Genomic DNA, 23,785 nt, shown 5'->3' with positions numbered 1-23,785 from the left:
TTTCTTCCATGTACGAAGGTGCCTTTCTGAAAGTTCGATGTAATGCACTGGGGTCCCTTTCGAATGCGATACCTATGTACAGGGGCGTGAGGCAGGGCTGCATTTTAGCTCCCTTATTATTTAATCTATATACTAACTCGGTGGTCTCCTTTGTATCTACACCTTCCACGCATCCTCCCAAAATAGCAAATAAGCATGTATCTATTCTTTTATATGCAGATGACATGGCAATTATGTCCCAAACCCCAATTGGTTTGAGACGTGCTTTAGGCCTCCTTTCAAAATTTTGCTCCTAAGAGTCCATTGAGATAAATTATGGAAAAACTAAAGTCCTAGTCTTTGCAAAACGACCTAGGCAATATTGTTGGTCCATCAATGGTCATAGGATTGCACAGGTCAGCTCCTTCAAATATCTAGGAGCGGTTTTTCATTCATCAGGCTCACGCAGTGCCCACTTCAAATCCACATTGTTGACGGCACAGTTAACTACGAACCGTATTACATCTTTTCATTTCTCGAGGGGGGCATCTTCTATTCCCGCTGCAGTTAAACTATTCGTATCTAAAGTCCACTCTCAAGTGCTGTACGGAGCCCAAATAGGACCTGTCAGCAACTTTACGGCTTTAGAAGCTCTGCAGTCTGAGATCTATATTGTTAGTCCCCCCGATGTGTGCCCAATGTTGCGCTAAGACGAGAGGTGGGTATGATTAGATTGGAAACTTGTTATTGGAGGAATATCATATTATTCTGGTTAAAATTTGTCTTCTCTTGTGTAGGATTGGCCTCCCTTATTAAGACTGATTGTTTCCGATTTAAGTGGAAGACCCAAATTGTTGACAAATTGGCTCACTATGGTTTCTCTCAGGATGAGATTATAAAATTGGGATATGATTGAGCCAGGATTGAGATCAAACAACGTATCATGGACATGGAACTGCAGGAAGAAGTTGCTTCCTTGCCTAAGAATATCTTTCTGGGGGATCAAATGTTTAACATTAAACCAGCCAGCTATTTAAGTCTAATTACCATTCCCAAATTTAGACGTGCTTTGACGCTCGCCCGTCTTAATGCGCTTCCATCTGCTGTTATGGAGGGAAGATTTAAAGGTACCCCTTTCTCTGCTCGACTTTGCCCTTGCGGGTCTGGTCAAGTGGAGACAACTGCGCATGCCATTTTATACAGGGACACCCGCTTAAGATTAGTGTCCCCTTTGTTGCAACATTTTCCTGGGCATATGGATGACTTCTATTTGAAGTATTTACTGTCCAGTCTTGATGACAATCTAATCAGTAAAATGGCAAGGTACTGTTATATCATTTGCACCATTCGCTTAGGTTTTCAATAATGTTCTGCTTTCTTTTTTCTGTGATCCCTGTTTTATGATTGTAATGGAGGGTGCTCTGCTCAGTAAGGTTTTCAGTAAGATCTATCTGGAGTTCAGCACTACTGCCTTAATTTTAACCTGTCAGTATTGTGTCATAATCTGTTTGTTTTATCATGTTGAGGTGTTTTTTTTGGTAAGTATGTAGGTTTTAACTATGCACTGGTCTATGACCGCAATAAAGGACTGACTGACTGATTAATTGGGCAGTTTCAGACTTATCCTGTCTGAAATGTGTGTCTTTAATACATAAATACTTATGTTTAATTTTTAAGAATTCTGAGATTATTGCCTTCTATTTATGAGCAACCTAACAGGCACAGCTTGGAAACCAGGGAAGTCCAGAATAACCAAGTAGCTACACCTCTCTCTATAGTCCTTAACAGTTTTTGTTTGCTGTTGGTTATTTTATTTTTTTGGTGAGTGAAGAAAGGAGAGATTTTCAGCATAATTTTTTTGATCAGGTCTGTGATCTATATAGTTCAATTTTCAAATCTGATAAAGTAAATATTGCATTGAATTGTAGCCAATTCTATACTGTTTCCAAATAAAACTTTAAAGAACTCATGAGGGCTTACTCCCAAATAACTGTTGTGTTGTTACAGCCTAAGGACATATCCCAGAAATGTTGATATTGCAAGTAGGGGAGAAAAAAAGCTTGCTTAAAAAAAAAAAAGTATGCATGTGCATATTTGTGAGAAGAAAGGTAACTGGTGGGCTCTGTGTGTGCAAGTGGGGGACAAATAATAGTATTTTCAAGAAGTGTGAAACTTGAAACTGCAAATAGGTGCTCAAGAATCCAACTCCCCCCACCCTTAAGGTGGTTGTCTAAGCCAAGTTCATTAGCAGAAGCAGTGGAGAGAGCTGAAATTGCAATGAGGGGGAAAAATGGAGGCAATGCTGATAGAAAGGGTGGAGCTACTGAGGGGGGAAAGAAGCATGGAGACGGTGGGGGGGAGAGGTCAACTGGTGGGGAGATATTGCTACTTTCCACAGTGACACCCACCATGAACCATTCTAAGAACAGGATTCCTTTACCCTTGGCCAACTCTGGGGCGGATTTAGCAATAAACAGCCAGTTGCCAAGTGCTGGTATGAATGATGGAGATATTGTTTGAGACAAGCAAACAACTTTACAGACTGGTGAAAACCATGGGCTGGCCTTCTACTTTATCTTGTCTCAGGGTTGGACCTGCCTACCAGTGTTCTCTCTAATTTTTTTCATCTGTGTGTGGAATTAGATTTGTTCTGGGCGGCAGTATCAAGGCAGTGCGCATGTACATGGATTCAGGGTGGGGCCTTGCTGGTTCAACCTGAGTGGGATCTAAAATTAACTGAGCAAACATCAAAAAATGTGTGAGCATGCATATGCCTTCGAGGGAACACTGCTGCCTACTCTTAACCCCTACGTCCCCCCTATGTCTACCCCTACGTCCCCCCTCCCTTCCACCCCCACCCCAGACCCAACAGGCAGCAGCCATCACTCCTCTAAACCTGTCATTAGACTCATGGTCTGGGTATCTTAAGGGATAACCTTCTCCTGTATAAATTTGCCCAGACATTGAGATTGTCATCAGTAAGTGCACCACGTTCCAACTTTGGAAACACATCTGACAATGATCCAGTACAGGGCCTTTAAAAAAAAACAAAAAAAACTCCTAAGTTATGGCATGCCCTCCCCTTGAAGATCTCCTTTCTGACTGCCTTTTTTCAGAGAGTCTTTAGCCCAAGACTCTTTTCCAGTAGGTTCCCTGATCAGTTTTATTCTTTGTGTAACTTTAACTCTCTTGCTGGTTGCTGTTTCTGATTGCTTTTTAGACGTCTCTTGTGGTTGTCTTTGTTTTAATTACTGTTTTAAATGTGATTTTATTGTATTGCTTTTGTATATTGCTTTGAGCTTTTGGGGGGGATGTATAAGATGTGATAATTCATCACAGTGTTCATGTACCTGCATAAGTCAGTCCATGATTTAGTTTTTGTGTTTGGTGTGACTTCTCATGGAACCATCTCACATTCCTCAGGTAACATAGGCATGACCCATGCTACCACTCCCTCATCATCTTTATGGACTCCCACCCTATCCATGTGATTTCTGTATTCCTGTGTATCAGAGAGATTCTTATTTGTTTATTAAATTAAACCTTAATATAACAGGAATGAATGTATTGCTTGTGGTGTTAGTTTTATTTTTTTTAAGTGAGAGGGATGATGAATTAGTGTTGTAGTGGGAGTCTAAAAAGCTGTTGTGAAAGGGAGCAGGATGATTGATATCACTGTTGATGCAATTGCTTATACTTGTACATGTGAACTGTGACTGTCCACGTATTAAAAGGAGAGTGGATAAAGCATAGTTGGGGATGGAACATTCTTAATCCCTCTCCTTGGTGGAACCACTAAGGTGTCTTCCCAGAGCTGGAAGGTTGATCCCGCAAACAAAACTCCACAAGTTTCTCTTTACATACATGTATTATTGATAGGTTGGTATGTGGTAGGATGCTAATAAGTATGAGCCTATAATATAATAATAACCTATAATAATAAAAGCCTATAATAATTTTCAATTTGTGTCTTGTATTTTATTTCACTATACGCTTTGAAATTTCCATTTTAGGTTTACCCTGAACTGCAAATTACCAATGTGGTTGAAGCCAACCAACCTGTTACAATCCAGAACTGGTGCAAGCGAGGCTGGAAACAATGCAAGAGTCACCCTCACATTGTAGTTCCATATAGGTGCTTAGGTAAGTGTAGTCAGGTGTTCCATGGATATCTTGTTTCTTTTAACTGCATGTGTTCTCCTGTTTTGTTTTCCCCAAAGCTCATATAAAATGCCTTTTTACTATTGGTGTAATAAAAGCAGCTATTTTTAATATCAGATATTTAAGTATTTAATTAGTATATTTTGGGTAAAGTAATAATTAAATTGTATGCTAATGCTATTCACCCTAAACAAACCTAACGAAAACCCCACAATAACCTTAAGTTTGTAACAAACTGAATCTTTAAAATAAAACAAATTGTTTATATGTGCATCCTGTTGTGTTTTCTTGTGCAGTTAATTTTAAACGCTTGGGATATGCTTCAACCAAAGGGATGTGTGTGTGTGTGGTTTGCATGTTTAAGGGGATAATTTTGTGTTGATTGCATTTTCAACCGAGGTATAATATAAAAAATACCTCCTGGTTCTGAAATGTGTGTATACATACAGAGACACTGTACTTGCATTGATCAGTAAAATGAACTTCAAGTTTTTCTACAAATCCCTTTTCATATGAACTACTTAACCTTCCCCCTTTTTTTTTGATCTTCCTGACTTGGTGAACACACCTTTGAATCGTATATTAGCCTTATTATTATTATTATTAATTCGATTTCTATAACGCCCTTCCAAAAAACGCTCAGGGTGGTTTACACAGAGAAATAATAAATAAATAAGATGAATCCCTGTCCCCAAAGGGCTCACATTCTAAAAAGAAACACAAGACAGACACCAGCAATGGTCACTGGAAGTACTGTGCTGGAGGTGTATAGGGCCAGTTACTCTCCCCCTGCTAAATAAAGAGAATCACCACAGTAAAAGATGCCTCTTTGCCCAGTTAGCAGGGAAGCCTTAGCCTTCAATTAGTCTTTTGGAGTCCTCTTGGGTCTATATCTCATCCCCATATAATGTGTTGTGGGCAGGATTTATTTATTTAGAATGTTTTACCTTATTTCTTTCCAGACTCGAGGCAGCTTACAATAAATCATGCATAATAATAAAAAGCATAGCTTTGCTCAAAGAGGTTGCTATACTACTCTTCACTTTTAATAGCACTTACATTTATATACCGCTCTATAGCCGGAGCTCTCTAAGAGGTTTACAATGATTTAGCATATTGCCCCCAACATTCTGGGTACTCATTTTACCGACCTCGGAAGGATGGAAGGCTGAGTCAACCTTGAGCCCCTGGTCAGGATCGAACTTGTAACCTTCTGGTTACAGGGCGGCAGTTTTAACACTGCGCCACCAGGGGCTCATGACTTTTTAAGAAAGTCATTTGTAGGGGTGTGCAATTCGGATTTTTGGTGATTCGGTTTGGGACCCGAACCGAATCACCCCTGTTCTGTTTTGTGCCCAAATATGGGCCACCCAAATCACCCTTGATTCGTTTAGGATTCGGATTTAATCCGAATCTGAATCGATTCGGGGGTGAAAGGGCCCAGGGGCAAAATTTTGGGGTGGGGTGGTAGTGCCCAATGGGTGGAAGCTACCACCCCAATTTCAGGGGGATTGGGCAAAGGGCTGATTTTGGGGGAATTTTTGAAGTTTTAGTGACTTTGGGGCAGTTCGGGGGCATAGCATGGGATCTGGGCAAAAAGAGTGGGGTGGGGTGGTAGTGCCTAATGGGTGCAGGCTACCACCCCAATTTCAGGGGGATTGGGCAAAGGGTTGATTTTGGGGGAATTTCTGAAGTTTCCATGCCATTGGGGCAGAAAGTGGGGCCTGGGGCAGAATAGTGGGGTGGGGTGGTAGTGCCTAATGGGTGAAGGCTACCACCCCAATTTAAGGGGGATTGGACAAAGGGCTGATTTTGGGGGAATTTTTGAAGTTTTTGTGTCTTTGGGGCAGTTTGGGGGCAGAAAGTGTATCTGCCCCAAAAGGGTGGGGTGGGGTGGTAGTGCCTAATGGGTGGAGGCTACCACCCCAATTTCAGGGAGATTGGGCAGAGGGATGATTTTTTGGGAATTTTTGAAGTTTGGGTGTCTTTGGGGCAGATTGGGGGCAGAAAGTGGATCTGCCCCAAAAGAGTGGGGTGGGCTGGTAGATAGTGTCTAATGGGTGGAGGCTACCACCCGTCCCCAATTTCAGAGTGATTGGGCAGAGGGCTGGATTTTGGTGAATTTCTGAGGTTTTTCTTCATAAGGTGCTGTGTGCTAGATTGATATTCATAGTAAATGAGAGTGTGAAAAAGTGAAAGTGGGGTCATGAGAGTTCTTTAATTGAAAAAAATCTCATTTGCTATCATTGAATGAGAATTCACACCTCAGAAAATAAGGGAATAACATCCCTTCAGAAAAACTTCTGAGGTGTGCACATCCCTAGTCATTTGTGTTATCACCAAAACTGGGCTTTTGAAACTGACATAGACCTCCTTCAACTATAACACAGAAGATGTATTGAAATAATAATGTAGGAGGTATACAGTAAGAATCCTGCAAACATTTGTTAGTAGTTCAATTTGGGGAAGTGGTAGGGCATTGCTGTGAGGAAGGGATTGGGAAGGCTTGTTGGTGTTTTGCTATGACTGTATTAAAAGGCTAAGTATAAATTTTCATGGTGTATAACAGGAATTGCCAAATAACATTGTGGGGATGAATTGTCTCTTTCCACTAATGTTGTCACAATGGGTCATTAGGGCCCCACAGCACTTGTACAACCACATTCCATACCAGCTGCCATAGCAATGGATGTATGAGCTGGTGGAACGATTGTGTTTTCCTAGCAGGCCATTATTCTGGTTTGAATGCTGTGGAAACATGATAACTCTTGACAGAGGATATTGGGCTCCTTTGAAACAGTGGAGAAAGAACAGACTTTAATTTGTTTAGGAAAAAACGAATACATGGCAATATCTGCCTTTACAGGGTGTCACTCTTATGATGGGTTTGGACCTTGTTTTTCTTCCAGAGGTGGAAGAGGGGGCAGAATGATAGTTATTCTGAACTCCTTAGTAATATTCTAAGTACTGTGACTGGGAACGCTTGTGGAGCTATGGGAAGAGCTCTTTCGTGCCTCATGTGAAGCTGATGAACAGTTTAATGGTCTACTTAAGTGTTCTTGAGTCGAAATCCTGATCCCTTCATGCCAATGACCTTTTAAGAACTGGCTGATGCACAGAGGATATACTTGTTAAGTATTCCAACTTTTTGGAATATATAGAGTCCTCATCAACCATGGAGGAGTTGAACTTCTGTCCTCAGCTCACTCATTATGCCAGTGCTGTGGAATGTTATATACATCAGAAGTAGGCAAATTGCATTTCCATCTTCCTCACAACGCTGAGGCTGCTTTAGATGTAACCTGATGCACAGCCCAGGCCAGGGCATACTTGACTTGTGCTATGTCGAAGATTTGGTCTTCACCTACCTTCTGCAGTGGCTCATTGCACCAGAGCTCTTTCCACCCTCTGATTCTATTTAACCAAGGACTCGTGAATATGACACTGCATAATTGTTACAGTTTTCCCAAAGAGACAGAGAAATATACCTATGCTGATTCTGATACACTGAAAGCTTGGGATTCTGCCTTTTAAAATCTCAGTCCTAGATAAATTTACTTGGAAGTAAGCACTGATTTCACTGGAATTTGTTCATGTGAGAGTGTGCTTAGGATAAAAGGTACCCCTGCTAACTTGACGAAGAGGCACCCTTTAATGTGGTGAATCTCTATTTAGCAGGGAGAGAGCAACTGGCCCTATCCACCCCCGTGACTGTACCTCCAGTGATTGTTGCTGGTGTCTGTCTTATGTTTCTTTTTAGATTGTGAGCTCTTTGGGGACAGGGATCCATTTTATTTATTTTTATTATTTCTTCGTGTAAACCGCCCTGAGCCATTTTTGGAACGGCAGTATAGAAATCGAATAAATAATAATAATCTACAGTGAAAAGAATCTCATGGATTGTTAATTATGTTGTTTTTAAAAAGTCATTGCCAAGATGCTAGATTTGTCATGTTGAGAAATAGCTTTGAAGAAAGTGTAGAAGCATTCCCTAAGCCAGGCACCAGCAATACCCAGATGCCAGATTGTCATGGCACCTGAACATGTAAGTGTGGTGCTTTGAGCCACATGATGGAGGAGTGACAAAGCAAGGCTGGGCAAGCTTGTTCCTTCCTCCTCCTGGTTGTGTTGATCCATCGTTTTTCTAAGCCAGATGAATGTGACCAGCAGGAGGAGGGAACATCTCCACTTTGCTTGCTTACTGCTTCTCCTGTTTGCTTCAATCCATTTCTTGCCTGAGCCAGATGGACATGACAAGGAAGAGACGTAAGCAAGCTCATTGATGAGAGTCCTGCCCCCTCAAGGAGCAAGGGGTGTTGTTGGGTGAATGGTGAACCTGCAATAATCCCCCAGTATAGCAGATGACAGTCTGGCTCCTAAAGGTGAGGATAATTTGTCGAGGTCTGAGCTAAGCTTTTGCCCCGATAATTAGTATCTGCTTGGGAATTGCATGCTTTTTTGTATCAAGGTCCAGGCAATATTTGCATGATTACGATGCAGTGGGGAAATTACTTGGGCTTTAGATTTGGAGGAAGCCTGATTCAAATCTCTCCTCAGGTATACAGTTCGTTAAATGGCTTGAACAAATCAAAATCTGAGTCTCATGATTAGAGTGTTGGACTGGGACTGGGAAAACCAGAGTTCAAATCCCCATTCAACCATGAAACTAACTGGGTGACTCCAGGCCAGTCACTTAACTCTCAGCCTAACCTACCTCACAGGGTTGTAGTAAGGATAAACTTATCCATGTACACTGCTCTCAGCTCTTTGGAGGAAGAGTGGGATATAAGTGTGTATGAATGAATGTTGCAAAGATAAATGACATAATAAGTACAAGAGCACCTTGTTACACGTGGGAGTTTCATTCCTCGCCTACTACCATAACGGAACTGCGAGTAATGAGGCATTAGGGCTGTGGGGAAAAGTGGGTTGATGTTCCAAGGTGGAGGGAAAAGTCAGAAAAAGCCCTCAAACTGCCCCAAATTTACTGTGCTGTGCTCTGTGGGTCCCCCATTTGCCCAGGCATATCCTCCAAAGGATGAAATGGCCACCAAATCACAGGGAATAAATCCACTTTTTCCCCCAGGAAATGAGCCACAAAATGGCTTCTCTTGTATCCTCCTTTCTCCTGGAAGACAAAATGTTAGCAGGAAGTGATCTCCACAGTCACTTCCAGGCCTCTTGGGACCGTGGATACGTGGGTTTTAACCCATTAGTATCCATGGATAATGGAAACAGGTGTCTATTAGACACCCTCGGAACCGTGAATAACAGGGTTCTCCAGTATTGGTTGTTGTTATTATATGTCTTAATCTGTGTAAGTTCTATTTCCCTTTGTCTGTTACCTTAAAGGAAAAATAATCTGGTATGAAGTTGTTGCTTGGAAGATTTGGTTATCTTGTAAGTGGTTAGGTTAGACTAGTTTTTCAAATGTATCCAGGCAATATGATTGTAGGAGTAAAATAATAAGTGTACACATGGCCTTCTTGTCATTTTCCTGTGAGATTCAGAAAAATTGGATCCAACAGTGGGAGTCCAGTTACCCTTTGCTAAAAAGGATACTGGATGTTTCCACTGAATGTATCCCCCCACCCCTTGATTTGCTCATCCATCATCAATTGATCAATTGCTCTTGATCTCATCTTGTTTGAAGAAAGATACTGGTCTTGCGGTAGCAAGTATGACTTATCCCCTTTGATAAGCTGAGTCTACCCTGGTAGCATATGAATGGGAGTCTGCATGTGTGAATACAGTATGATATTCCCCTCAGGGGCTGGAGCCGTTCTGGGAAGAGCAGAAGGTTCCACGTTCCTTCCCTGGCATCTCCAACATAGGGCTGAGAGAGATTCATAGCTGCAATCTTTAAGAAGCCACTGCTAGTCTGTAGACAGTACTGAGCTAGATGGACCAATGGTCTGACTTGGTACATGGCAGCTTCCTATGTTCCAGACTAAGTTACTCAGGAGTACCTGGGGGCAGAGCCACCATTGTGCAGGAGGGTTCAAAGAACCCAGGCTTCTGTTCTCAGGGGTTGTGCCTGGTGCCCCAGCCACATCCTTGTGTCTGACATCAGACCTGCAGGGGGTGTGGTCACATCTGCAAATGTGCCCGCACAGCCCCGTTTGCAAGTAAATAGTAAATTAAAGCCAGTGCAGCAGCTGCCATAGTGCCTTTCCCTACTCGTAGAGGTAGAGAGACATATTCCCAGCTGAAGCTGTTAAAAAATGACCCCATTTGCAGACCTGACCACGCCCCCCCACAGGTGACATCAGACACAGAGTTGTGGCTGGGGAGCAACTTGAGCCCAGCAAGTTGAGCCCCCGTACCCCTTGAGCCCAGCAGCCTGGGTTCTTGGGGGGGGGGGGACCCTGTGAAATAGTGGCTCCATCCCTGAGTAGTGGTATGCACAGAACCGGCACCTGCCAGTTAAGGGGCGGGGGTCTCCTTAAGGACGGGGGAAGGTTGCTCTTACCTCTCCCGCTACATTTTCCCCACCGGTGCTGCCTTTTAAAACGGCCCGGTGGGGCACCAATGTACCTCCTTGCCACCCCACTGGACCGTTCTAAAAGGCAGCACAGGAGGGAGAAATGCGGCAGGAGGGGAAAGAGCAACCTCCCCCATCCTTAAAGAAACCCACCCCACCTTCGAACAGGCCGAACCACCGGTCTTTCGAACCTGTTCGGAGGCCCATAAATGGCCTCTGAACCGGTTCTGTGCACATTCCTATCACTGAGTACTTTTGAATAACGTAGTCTGGAAAACAGGAAAATTACCATATACCAAGTCAGATCATTGGTCCATCTAGATCATTGGTCCATCTAGCTCAGTGTTGTCTTCACAAACTGGCAGTGACCTCTCCAAGGTTGCAGACGGCCCTATCTTGGAGATGCCAGGGAAGGAACTTGGAACATTCTGCTCTTCCCAGAGTGGCTCCAACCCCTGAGGAGAATATCTTACAGTGCTCACATGTGGTCTCCCATTCAAATGTGGCCCCGTATGCAGACACAACCACACCCCCTGTGCATCTGACATCAGATGCAGGGGTGTCATGACGTCAGACGCGCAGGGGGCATGGCTTGGGTGGCAAGTGGCTGCAGCCAGCGGCCTGGACAGGGGCTGCTGGCATTCTTCCTACTCCACTGAGAGTACTATTTAGGAATTATTTTAAAGGACTACCCCAGAGTACAGTAATTTAGTCTGGATGTCAGCCACATTTCCTTTTCCCCATGTTACAGACTTTCTTGTTTCAGTGTCTGAAATATCAGTGCCTCACTGTGTTCTTCCGTGGTGGTGGTGGTGGTGGTGATGATTAATTATATTTATATCCCGCTTTTCCTCCAAGGAGCCCAGAGCGGTGTACTACATACTTAAGTTACTCCTCACAACAACCCTGTGAAGTAGGTTAGGCTGAGAGAGAAGTGACTGGCCCAGAGTCACCCAGCTAGTCTCATGGCTGAATAGGGATTTGAACTCGGGTCTCCCCGGTCCTAGTCCAGCACTCTAACCACTACACCACGTTGGCTATTCAGACAGCCATTCAGACAGCCATTTTTGTTCTATGACATTTATTTGTTACATTTAACTCTTGCTTTTATATCATGGAACTCAAAGCAGCACACATGGGATTATCAAGAAGAAACCCATCTAGGCACTGACCAGGCCAAGACTTGAGTTGACTAGGTAGTGGGCCCTTATACCATGTCCTTGGAAGCTGAGCTTCTGGCTGTTGTGTCATGCAATCAAAACTAGAAAGTGACCCATACAAATAAGTGACCCATACAAATAATTTCATCCCCACCTCCTAGATGCTTCCATGCCCAGTTCAAAAACCGGTTATACAAATTATATTCAACAAGATGAACTGCATTGTTCATATAGAAATACCTCTTTTACTGATCCATGTTCTGTAGTATGGTTGCAATGTAGCAGTACAAAAGTGGTGTAGGGATAGTCCTCACAGAAGATATTTTAGCATTAAAATTATCAAAAGAGTACTAAATTAAATTATAATTTAGTTAGGAAGTACACTCGTGATTATGCGAATGTATTCCATGTTAACTAGTTTTGGATAACATGTTTTGCTACAAAATTTTAGGTGGGTTTAACTTTATTTTTAGCTCAAGGGATACGTGACCTCTCGGAGTCAGTTGATCTCATTAAGTGCTTTTATTTCCATGGGGTAAGAATTGTTATTTGATTGGCAGAGATATGTCTACTCTCATGCCAAAGTCTATCCATGGTCCACTTTCCTGTTGGCCTTTTGCTGTGTTAAAGGCTTCTGGGATCTTATGTAACGAATGGCTTCAATATTTGCTGATTCCTTATCTTCTTTTTAGTGAAATGGCTTATACAATATGAGAGGCAGGATTCTGAGCAAATGCACCAGAAGTATTGATTGAGTTTATTAGATTACAGGGCTTGCTTTGAGTTAATGTGACTATAGCATGCAAACTAGAAATCATTTAAATAACACTAAATCAAAACCTGTTATCTGTGAAAACCATGTACTAATTCTGTGACTATTTCAATTTTCTCAGTCAGGAAATAAGAGATCCTAATTTAAATTAATGAAGAGAAATACCAGCATTACATTAGGGAGCCGTGTCTCCATAGATTTTGGGCCGTCTATTCTGTCAGATTTGTCAGCAAAAGATTTTCCTTTTGATGAAAGTGTAATGATCCTGTATATTAAAGGTTATCTATCGTATCATGGAAGACATGTTTTCATATAGCTTAAAACTAGTATAATTTCCAAGAATAATCAAGAATTTCAATTTATAAGCAATTCTTTAATAACTAAATAAATGTACCTGGGATACCTTCTTTAATTTCTAATAGCTGCAACTAAACAGGAAAAACCAGAAAAACCAAGGAGAGGGAGGGTATGAAACTTTGGATAAGCAATGGCCTGAGGTCAACGGTAAAAAAAAGAAGGAAGTCTTAACGTACAGAGGCCATCAAAGGGTGCAAGTAATATTTTGTTTCATACCCTCTCTCTCCCTGGTTTTTCTTTCAGTGTCAGTTAAACAGGCATAGCTGTGAGTCATCAACCTTCCCCTCCTCTCTCCTCCCCTCCTTTTATGTACTAATTAGTTATTTAATTAGATTGAGTAAAGTTTGTGGATTTAAACAGTGGGACATAGAATACTGAAGCTGATGTATATACGTCAAAATGCCTCTTCTTTGTTGCAGTTCTTGTTTTGTGTTTTTAACTTACACAATAAAAAAAGGTCTGAGGAGAAGAAAGGTTCTTCGACGTGGTCTCTGTGCTTTATACGAATGGGCTTTGAACCATTCGCAGAGACCTCGTCGGAGCTTCCAAGCTAGATTCCAACTTTTGGCGGTAACCCCGCCCCCACGGTATATAGACAGCTGCGCGGGCTTAACTTTGCTAAGTACCGACTTTATTCCCTATATTTATTTTAGTATTCTCCCCTTCGTTAGCGTTTTTATTTCTCCCTCGGTACCCCCCCCCCCCCGTTCCACTGCGGCCTTCGGGTCCGGTGTGCTACAGTTTACCTTCCTTTGCCTTTTCGGCCTATGGCCCAGACTACAAAATTTAAGCAGTGTGGTAGCTGCAAATCCAAAATTCCATCTACTGACGGCCACAAACTCTGCCTCTTTTGTTTAGGGGAAGCTCACTAAGTTGGTTCTTGCCCCCATTGTGTAGCCTTTACCAAACAGGCGCATAAGAACCGGGCATCTCACCTAAGATCTTGGCTTTGGGAACAAGCCTTCAAGTTTTCTGGCCCCTCCAAGCCGAATCCGACCATGCAGGCGTCGACAAGCGGCTCCCCTTCAGCCCGGGGCTTACAGCCTGTTTCATCCCCACCGGGGATCATAGTGGCCACTCCGGAGGCTAACTTGCCGGTCGATCCTGATGCTCAGGCTTCGACATCAGTACCAAAGAGTTCTGTGGCGGTGTCCATCTTGAAAGCAGCACTCAGAACCCCATGCTGTCCAACCTTGGAAAAAGAAGAAGAGGAAGAAGGACCATCATGTTCAAGACGACCCTCCGAGAAAGAAGCAAAGATCGACCCATGAGACCAAGCGTTGATCCCGTACTCTCGAGACGGAGACCATCCTGGAAACTGATGTGGTCTATGCGTCTAGTCCACACGATCCCATCTACGAGTCCGAGGTGGGCTCCAAACCCGAGGACATTCACCCCAAACAGCCACGGCAGTGGACTAACCGGGATCTAGAAGCTGCCCTCAATGAACGTTACGTGAGGCAAATGGAAGAGGAGTCGGACTACTTTTATGCCAACCAAGAGGTTTGATGCCACCGCTGGATGTCAAGTGCTGCAAGACCGTCCCTCGATCATTCCTCCTCGCCTCTACTGTTGGGTCCATCATCCTCAATACCGAACCTTCATTCAGTACCAACTACCCTTCCCCCTCCACCTCGAACCACTTCTCTGCTTCCACCAAGAGTTCCACCTAGGAACTATCCTACTTAAGTGGCCACAGCCACCATCACTCCAGATACCAGACCTATTCCAACTAGGCCTAGGAACCAAGCTATTACTTCTTCTGTTTCCAGGGACTCCTCTGATTGTTCCTCAAATGACGAAGACCTAGAGTCCTCTCAGTCAGATGGCATCTCATTGGGTTCCTCCGCTCCTACACATTTGATGGAACCCAGACCTTCTTCACCCTCTGAAGACTTCAAAATATATGCCATCTCTCGTATGGCATCATCCCTGAGTGTCCAGCTTTCCCAGGAGGACAAATCTGAACCGGACCACATCTTTCAGTTGATCAAGGAGGACACTCGCCCTTCTGTATCACTACCGCTGAACCCTTCCATCTTAAAGGTGACTAAGGCCTCCTGGCACAAACCCTCCTCCCTCTCTCAAACATCGAAGAAACTTGACTCCTTTTATAAAGTACACGCTTCTGCATATCAAGATGATGCCTTCTACTGACTCTATTGTAGTCGAGTCCTCGCTCTCTAGGTTCCATGGATACACCTCCACCTGATAAAGAAGGGAGGAAATTAGACACATTTGGGAGGCATTTATACTCTATTTCATCTCTCTTAACAAGAATTGCAAATTTTCAGGCCTACTCTGCCAGGTATCAATCGTACCTATGAGACCATATCGCACCCTTTTTAGACCACTTACTAGAAGACCAAAGAGGCCCTACCAAGGTCTTCCTCCGTGAAGCTACACATGTCTCCAAACAAGAGCTCTATAGAAGGAGCTGCTAAGGTGATGGCTACCTCCGTCGCCTTCCATTGACATGGCTGGCTATGCTCTTCCAGCCTCACTCCCAATGCCAGGTCCAGGGTAGAAGATCTACCTTTTGATGGCTCCTCCTTGTTTGGGGAGAAGACAGACGACACTCTCCAGAAGGTGCAAAAGCTCTGCAGCACAGCACTTTCTATGGGTTTTTCAGCAATCCTTAACCCGCCCATACAAACCTCAAAGATGGCAACAGCAACAGTACTCTTCCAGGACCCAGCATTATCAGTCACAGGACAAATCCTTTCATCCTTCCAGATACCAGCTGTACAGAAAGCGCTCCCAGTTCACCAGCCCAAAGCAACAGCAGCGTCCTAGGGCATCTCAGCCCCAGGCCAAATGACAGTGACTCCCATCCTTCCCCGCTTTGGGGTACCAGACTCTCCCCCTTCACTGCCACCTGGGAGAGCATCACCACAGATTCCTCGGTCCTGACCATTGTACGAATCGGCTATGCCATAGAATTCTCATCTATTCCTCCATACAACCTTCCTATTTCCACTCCGGAAACCGGCTCTTACCCCTGCTCTCCTCACGGAGGTCACTTCTCTACTTACAAAACTTGCAATAGAACCAGTTCACAACCCGCAATCCTGGGTTTTCACTCCCGATACTTCACCGTACCCAAGCCGGATGGCTCCCTTCGCCCCATCCTGGATCTCCGTAACCTCGACACTCACATCACCTACTGTAGGTTTCGCATGGTTACAATCTCTACCATCATCTCCCTTGTGCACAAAGACCAATGGTTCGTTTCCATCAACCTCATAGACGCTTACTATTATATCACCACAAGACCTCAGCATCGCCGTTTCCTCCACTTCCAAATATCAGATGTCACCTACCAGTTCAGGACTCTACCCTTCGGGTTGGCTGAGGGTGTTCACCAAATGCATGGCCCGAGTGATTGCATTCCTACAACGAAACATCCAGATATTTCCATAACTCAACGACTGGCTCGTGGTGGCGGATGACCCCTAGTCCCTCCTAGAGGACTTGCACACAGTCACCACTCTCCTGTCCAACCTGGGCCTACAGGTCAATTATGAAAAATCCAGACTGTGCCCTTCCAGGACGATAGAATTCCTCGGCATCCTCTTCGCCTCTGTCCAGGCCAAAATCTTTCTGCCACACCGCAGGATTCAGGCCATTCTAGACCTCTCCTCCCACCTGCTTTCCCACCCTTTCCAACAGGCACGAACGATCCAGCACCTACTAGGCCACATGGCTTCCACTACCTACGCCCTCCCTCACGACCGCCTGCATGCCAGAATCCTTCAACACTGGTTCCTCTCAGTATTCTCTCCACACGAGGACTTCCTCATGCGCCACCTACACGTTCCGCCTTAAGTTCTACACTCCCTTCTGTGGTGGACAGTTCCTGCCAACCTCCACATCGGCTCCCCCTTCCAAACCCCACTCCACGCCCTCATACTCACGACGGACGACTCTATGGAAAGCTTGGGGGCTCATGCCAGGAGCCACAACGTCCAGGGCCTCTGTTCCCCAACAGAAACTTCCCACCACATCAACTACCTCGAGCTTCTGGCCATCTTCAAGGCCCTGAGGCCTTTCTACCTTTAATAGCAGGCTCTCATGTCCTAATCCAAATGGACAACACTACTGCGAAAGCCTACTTGAACAGACAGGGAGGGACTTCCTCAAGCTCCCTCCTGTCCACATCCAGGGACAAGACAACGTGACTGTAGAGAGATTAAGCAGATCCCGCAAGTCCTCACACGAATGGCAGTTACATCGCCCCTTGCTTCGCACTCTATTCCACTGCTGGTTCCTCCCAGAAATAGACGTCTTCGCATCAGAAACGAACACGCAATGTCTCCAATACTGCTCCAGGTCAGGGATCGGACTCAGCTCTCTGGGGGATGTGTTCGCCATACCATGGACAGGCCCCCAAGCCTAAGCCTTTCCACCCATACCTCTTCTTCCTCGAGTTCTTCAGAACATTTCACAGGACCGTCCCCGATGCATACTGATTGCTCCTTGGTGGCCCAGAAGGCCCTGGTTCCCCCGCCTCCTCCGCCTGTCCATCCACCGCTACCACCACCTGCCATACCTAGCACATCTGCTCTCCCAACAGGACGGTCGCCTCCTGCATCCCAATCTCCAGCGCCTGTCCCTCACGTCTTGGCACATAACTCTGACCTTCCCGTAGACCTTCAGTGCATGCTCAGTGCTGCACGTAAACCAGCTACCATCGCCTCCTACACACATAAATGGACCCGTTTTCAGAAATTTCTAAGAGACCGTGGAGTTCCGTTACACTCTGTTTCAGTGGAACATATCTGCTCATATTTACTCTTTTTCAAAGAATCAAGACTTAAAATACCCTCACTACAAGTACACTTGGCAGCCATAGTGGCGAACTCTCCACCTTCCACACCATCTTGGTTCTAGAACCTGACTGTCAAGCACTTTCTCAAAGGCCTTAATAATCTCTATCAGGACTCACCAGTTATGGCCCCAGCGTGGGACCTCACCTTGGTACTCTCGTCCCTTATGTACCCTCCCTTTGAACCTATGGCTACAATTTCTTTGGACCTCCTGTCCTGTAATGTGGCATTTCTTACGGCTATCACTTCCGCCAGGCGGGTTAATGAACTAAGAGCACTAAGAGTGGACCCTCCTCACCTCATTTTTCACAAGGAAAAAGTGGTACTCCAGCCTGATACTGCCTACCTAAGGTCGTTACTTCTTTTCACCACTTTCAACCCATCTCCTTAACTGCATTCTTTTTGGAACCATTTGCTGAAGCTGAACGTCGTCTCCACTCTCTCGATGTTTGCAGGGCACTCGCCTTCTACGTTGACCGGACTGCTGCTCTCCATGCAACCAACTCGCTCTTCATTCTCCATTCGGGACCCAATAAGGGCAAACAAGCCTTGGCCCAAACCATCTCCAGGTGGGTGGTCCGCACCACCTCTCGGGCGTACCAAACTTCAAAGAAGCCTCTCCCACCCTCTATCAAAGCACACGAGGGCGGTTGCAGCTTCCACTGCCTTCGACAGGGCCATCCCTCTGGACATCATCTGCCAAGTGACTACGTGGGCTTCTGATAAACGCCTGATATAGGTATTTCCCATAGTCTGGGAGGGGCAAGGCTTGGCAAGTTCTATAGAGTGATTTCCTGGTTTTGAATCTAGCTGCTTGATAAGGAGAATCTAGGAACACACTGGTATTTCTGTAGTGAAACAGAATTATGGGCTTTTATTTTCTCCCTCCCCTGAGGCAACAACAAAGTGGCAGAGAGTGTATAAGGGCACACAAGGTGGCAAGGCACCTTTTGAGGGAATGCAAGGTATCAAATGGACTTTTAAGGAAATGCAAGTCCTTGCGAGGACACCCAAGGCTGTGGTGAGATGGAAACTGGATTTGTGAGGGCATGCAAAGCAGTGGTGGGGTGGCAAACGGAGTTAGAGGGGAACATGAGATGATGGAGAGGGCACACAAGGCGGTGACCGACTGCCTTTGAACAAGGAAGTTCAGCATCAGAGATATACTGCTTATGAATATGAAGGCTTAATAATAGCCAGTATAGGTAAGAGTAACACTTTTCTTTCTCACAGTGCCCAATCAAATATTTCTTTTTTAAAAGTCTGGAAAGTCAGTAATCCAAAAACCTTTGGTTTAAGATGAGAGTTTAGATGCTTTCAATTTTCTGTCATGCTCTCAAAAGTGTGGAAATTGCCATTTAAGGTGCTTATCTTAATATCTACACCATATAAGCTGTGGAGACTTTGTACAGTTTTTTATATTATGCTGGCTTTAAAAATGAGGTTCTTTGAAGTCACTCTTTGCCTTGGTATTTCAGATGGACATTGGGATGGGGAGGGATCCAGGCAGAAATTAAATGGCTGCAGCTTCCCCAATCACTTGCTAGAGATGCCCCAGTGTATTTCTGCCTGGTGCATCTTTACAAGGCATTGCACAAAGTCTTTGCAGCTTGTATGATACAAAAATTGAGATGGACACCTTAACTTGCAATTTACAGGCTTTTTAGAACATAGGTGTATGGATATACTCTTACGTTACTCAGACTTGGCACTTCATTATTTGAATGCCAATACTAGATTTTCTCCCAGCATGGAAACCAGTGTTCCCTCTAACAGGGATTCCCAAAATGTTAGAGGGAACAAAAGCAATGGCTTTTGGTTGGGGATTCTGGGAGTTGTAGTCAACAACATCTGGGAATCCCTGTTAGCGGGAACACTGCTGGAAGATGCGTATCTTCCTGGCTCCTACATACTATGTAGCTTTCTCTCTTGGCTGGCCCGCCCTACTCATTTCTCCTTCCCTCTGATACATGCACCATTTCATCTCCATTGTGGGGCAGAATATTTCTATCATCCATTTCCTTCAGCAACAATATCTGTAAGCTCTTTTGGGTTTCAGAGTTTTGAGGTGGGATATCATATTTATTAATTTGTGAAATGTAGACTTTTGAATTTTTTGTAGGCCTGGATATGTAAAATTTATTCTAGCCACTAGTCCACTGATGTCTCATTCCTGTCTGAGAAGGACCTATCTCCCACTGGAAACAGTCATAGTGACATTTTGATGAAGACAAATCATATGACTAAACAAACTCAGTTATTGATTTATTTATTTGCCAGATTTGTACACCGCCCCAAACCTTCATCTCTGGGTGGTTAACAATAACATTAAACAAGAATACACAAAAATCTTAAAACAATTTAGATAATCCAAAAATAAAAAACAGATTAAAACTTTAAAAATTTAAAAGGCTGAAAAAGCTTTGCTGAAGAGGTGGGTTTACAAATGCTTTTTTAAAATTGTCAGAGTTGGGGATGATCGTATTTCAGTAGGGAGCGCATTCCAGCGCATTCGGGGTAGCAACCAAAAAGGTCTGTCCCCCTATTGCCAGCTGGCGACAACTGGAGACAGACCTCTCCAGATGACCTGAATGGGCATTCCAACTGACCTTAACCATCACAGGCTTCTCCCCGCTATCTGCATATGGAATTCCCACTGCCCAATCACCACAGTGCCACAGGCTCCTCATCCCTATCTGCATATGGAATCTCCACTGCCAAATCACCACAGTGCTTCTGCTCATGAACTCTTGCGAGAGCTGCCACACATGGGATTAGCCACGGATACATAGGAGGCTGCCATATAATGAGTCAGACCATTGGTCTATAGAGATTGATAGATGGATAGATAACCAGTACTTTGTATTTTGCACAGAAACTTATTGGCAGCCAGTGTAGTTCTGTCAGCAAAGGAGTGATGTGGTATTTCCGAAATGACCCAGAGATCAACCTGGCTGCTGTATTCTGTACCAACTGGAGTTTCTAGACTACATACAAAGGCAGCCCCACATAGACTGCATTGCAGAAGTCAAGTCTGGAGGTTAACCACATATGTACCACTGTTTTGAGGTCGCTTATCTCAAGAAACAGGCGTAGCTGGTGTATTAGCTGAAGCAGATAGAAAGCCTCTCTGGCCACCACCTCACCCTGAGATACCAGGGAGAAGTGTGAATCCAGAAGCACTCCCAGACTGCATCTGGACGATCGGAAGAAAACGGGCAATTCTTTCTCAGTACATTCACATCTAAAAATTGATGAATACACAAAGTTGTGGAGTAATGGAATTTTTTTGTTGTACTGAGCCTTAAAAGTAAAGTGTGCTGTCAGGTCGATTTTGACTCCTGGCACCTACAGAGCCCTATGTTTTCTTTGGTAGAATACAGGAGAGGTTTACCATTGCCTCCTCTCATGCAGTGTGAGCCCTGCACAACCTTAAAAACAACAGGAAGGTTATGTGTTGTATTTGATATATCCTTCCGGTACTCAAGATTAGAGTCAGAATTGCCGCTTGCTCACTCTTAGTTTCTCTATCTGTTGTCAGATCCAAGCATTTTCATGTTGAATGAAGAATTATTCTGCCAAGGGCTGTCTTTATGCTTTGATAAAATGGTATATCCATACTTATAAATATATAAAGCTCCATACTTAGCATTGGAGAGAAGGGGAAATAAAAACATCCTAACACCACAATTGTATACATGTTTACTCAGAAGTAAACATCACTGTGTTTAATGAGGCATACTCCCAGGAAAATATGCATAGCATAGGAGCCAAAAATCACATGATTTTCCTTTCATTATTATCCTTGCTCTTCCATTGATCAATTGTAGCAACAGCACAGGGCAGATTCTTTTTCCTAATGGGTAGATTAAGAAAATTTCTTCATATGCTGATGCAATTCATATTTACTGTTGAACTTAAAATAACTTCTTCAATGACAAGTAACATGTCATAATTTTTAAGTAGCAAGTTCAATATTTCAATATTGAAGTCCAATATCAATGTTTAATAAAAATAGGAACTCGTGGCAAAAAATGTAAGCATTCCATTAGCTTTGCTGAAAGAACTCGAAATGTTTTCATTTTACACTTAAGTTCCCATTGATTTGAATGAAGCTTCATTCCTTAGGATTGGCAAGTGGTAAAGATGTTAATTCAGACATTGTTAACTTCAGACACTGAAAAGCACAGGTGTAAATAGTAATTTGAATTGATTTTTCTGTTAAGGTTCTTCCAGAGAACACACAACTAACTGTTCAGTTGCTCCTTAATTCCATTGCTGCCTTTTTTCCTTTATTGGAAAAACTCTTATCCTCTCTCATGAACTTTCTCTCTAAAGAGTTAGAACCATAAATCTGGACACTGGGTTTTCTATCCACTACCTGATCAATGAGATAAGATTAACTAACGGTGTCTCAGAATTTTAATGCTACTGTGGTTTTAGCTTATCCAGCTCTTTTAAATTGGTTCCATCTCCACTTAGCTGTGTGATTGATGGAGACAGGCCTCACAGAGCTCTGTTTTTCTTTAAATAAAGAATGCATTAAGTTTCTGCATACTCAACAGTGCCATATTTAGGGCTGGATGTAAGCTTGAATTGTCAAGAAGGTAGAACTCTGAGACACTGGAAACCCTTTTTTGGCTGCTGCTTTTTTATTATTCTGATATAGTCTCTCTGACTAGCCCTGGACTTAAGACAAGATCCAGAAGGATGATAGAGTAAAGGAATACCAGTGTCAAAGATGGAATAAACTGATAATGTTTGGCTTGATGAGAGACAAGTTGAGAAGTGCATGTTGACAGTATTGCCAACGTGTCTGAAAGAGTGGAAAGAACCATTGCAATATTTTCTTCTGAAAATAATAAGCAAGGGTTTTGGCTAATTGACCACTTTTTTATTTCAAGAGCAGTTCAGCTGACTTCAAAGTAGCACACACAAGTTGCCAGACGATAGCGCTTCTATCCACATATAACTATGAGTTATTGATGGCCTAAAAAACAATTAGAACCAAGACTGTGGTTCAGCCAAAGTTAAGTATTTTTTTAAAAAATCCCATTACTTTTCCATTGGCTAAGCATGTTCTTTACTACCCATATAATTGAACAGGACTTTTAAAAATAAGTTCTGGTAAGAGCTAATCTGCTTACTGTATCTTAACTTAATGGATAACATTTTCACAAGTTAGCCCACTTCTGCCTCAAACATTCACACGCCTGCCATCTTGAATTGGGGTACATGACATGATCACAAACTAAGTTGTTGATGTGTCCTTATTTGTCCCTACAACTGTAGCAAATTTGGTTCAAATTGGCCCAGCTGGGTGATCTTGTAAGCTTACTTTCCTTAAGGAAAGTAGGCTAAAAATGGTAAACTTTTAGGTAGAGCATGCCCTTAATTTCATAAAGCTTCTTTGCCTGGTCACTAAGAGGTAGGTTTGCCTTGATGCAAGAAGCTGTTTATCACTTTGTATGTAAGTGGAGCAAGCTGCCAAAGAGAAGGAATATTTATTTAGTGTCCATAAAATAGTTCAGATGTTTAGTAATTTGTCTAATCTCCATAGCAGATTTCAGTGCACTACATGCTTTTGTACTCTTATCTCAAGTAGCCTTTCAAGTTACAGCAGCCTGTGGTGTTAGGCTGAGTGACTCCCTAAGATATGGCGGGCATGAGGAAGTTTTGAGTTTTCAAATGATTAACTCTCAAAATTGTCCCCAGACACTTGGCAGTGAGGTTCAAAAAGATCTAGCAGACACGTGCAAAACCGGTTTAAGGGAGCCCAGCCCAGTTTTGCACACAAGTGTGAACTGCCGGGATCGGGCCTATCCTGGTGGCACCACGGTGGCAAACCCGCTTATGGAGCCACCCTTCAAAAATGAGGTTAAGGGAGCGAGCACTCCCTTAACCGCATTTTTGTGGTGGTGTGTCAGCCACGACTGCCAGTCTGTGGTGAGCCCGGTGGGGGGGGGCGTCCTCATGATGCACTGTGCACTCACACAGTGCATTATGGTATTTCCGGGGCTGGGACAACACGTCGCAGCACCCA

The 23,785-nt window shown here is 43.8% G+C and overlaps 1 protein-coding gene across 4 annotated transcripts in view; it reads left to right on the top strand.

The window, feature by feature from the left end:
* Window positions 1-23,785, top strand: part of APP (amyloid beta precursor protein) — a 286,207-nt gene that overhangs the window by 124,707 nt on the left and 137,715 nt on the right. For all 4 annotated transcript variants that reach the window (XM_053307486.1, XM_053307485.1, XM_053307488.1 and 1 more), the window contains exon 3: window positions 3,993-4,122. In XM_053307486.1, the coding sequence (XP_053163461.1) occupies window positions 3,993-4,122 (130 nt within the window). The remainder of the gene's footprint in view (window positions 1-3,992; window positions 4,123-23,785) is intronic.

This window comes from Hemicordylus capensis, chromosome 3 (assembly GCF_027244095.1).
Source record: "Hemicordylus capensis ecotype Gifberg chromosome 3, rHemCap1.1.pri, whole genome shotgun sequence".
Lineage (NCBI taxonomy): Eukaryota > Metazoa > Chordata > Lepidosauria > Squamata > Cordylidae > Hemicordylus > Hemicordylus capensis.
Note: the sequence above shows the minus strand (reverse complement) of the source record. Positions and strands in the feature narration are given on the sequence as shown.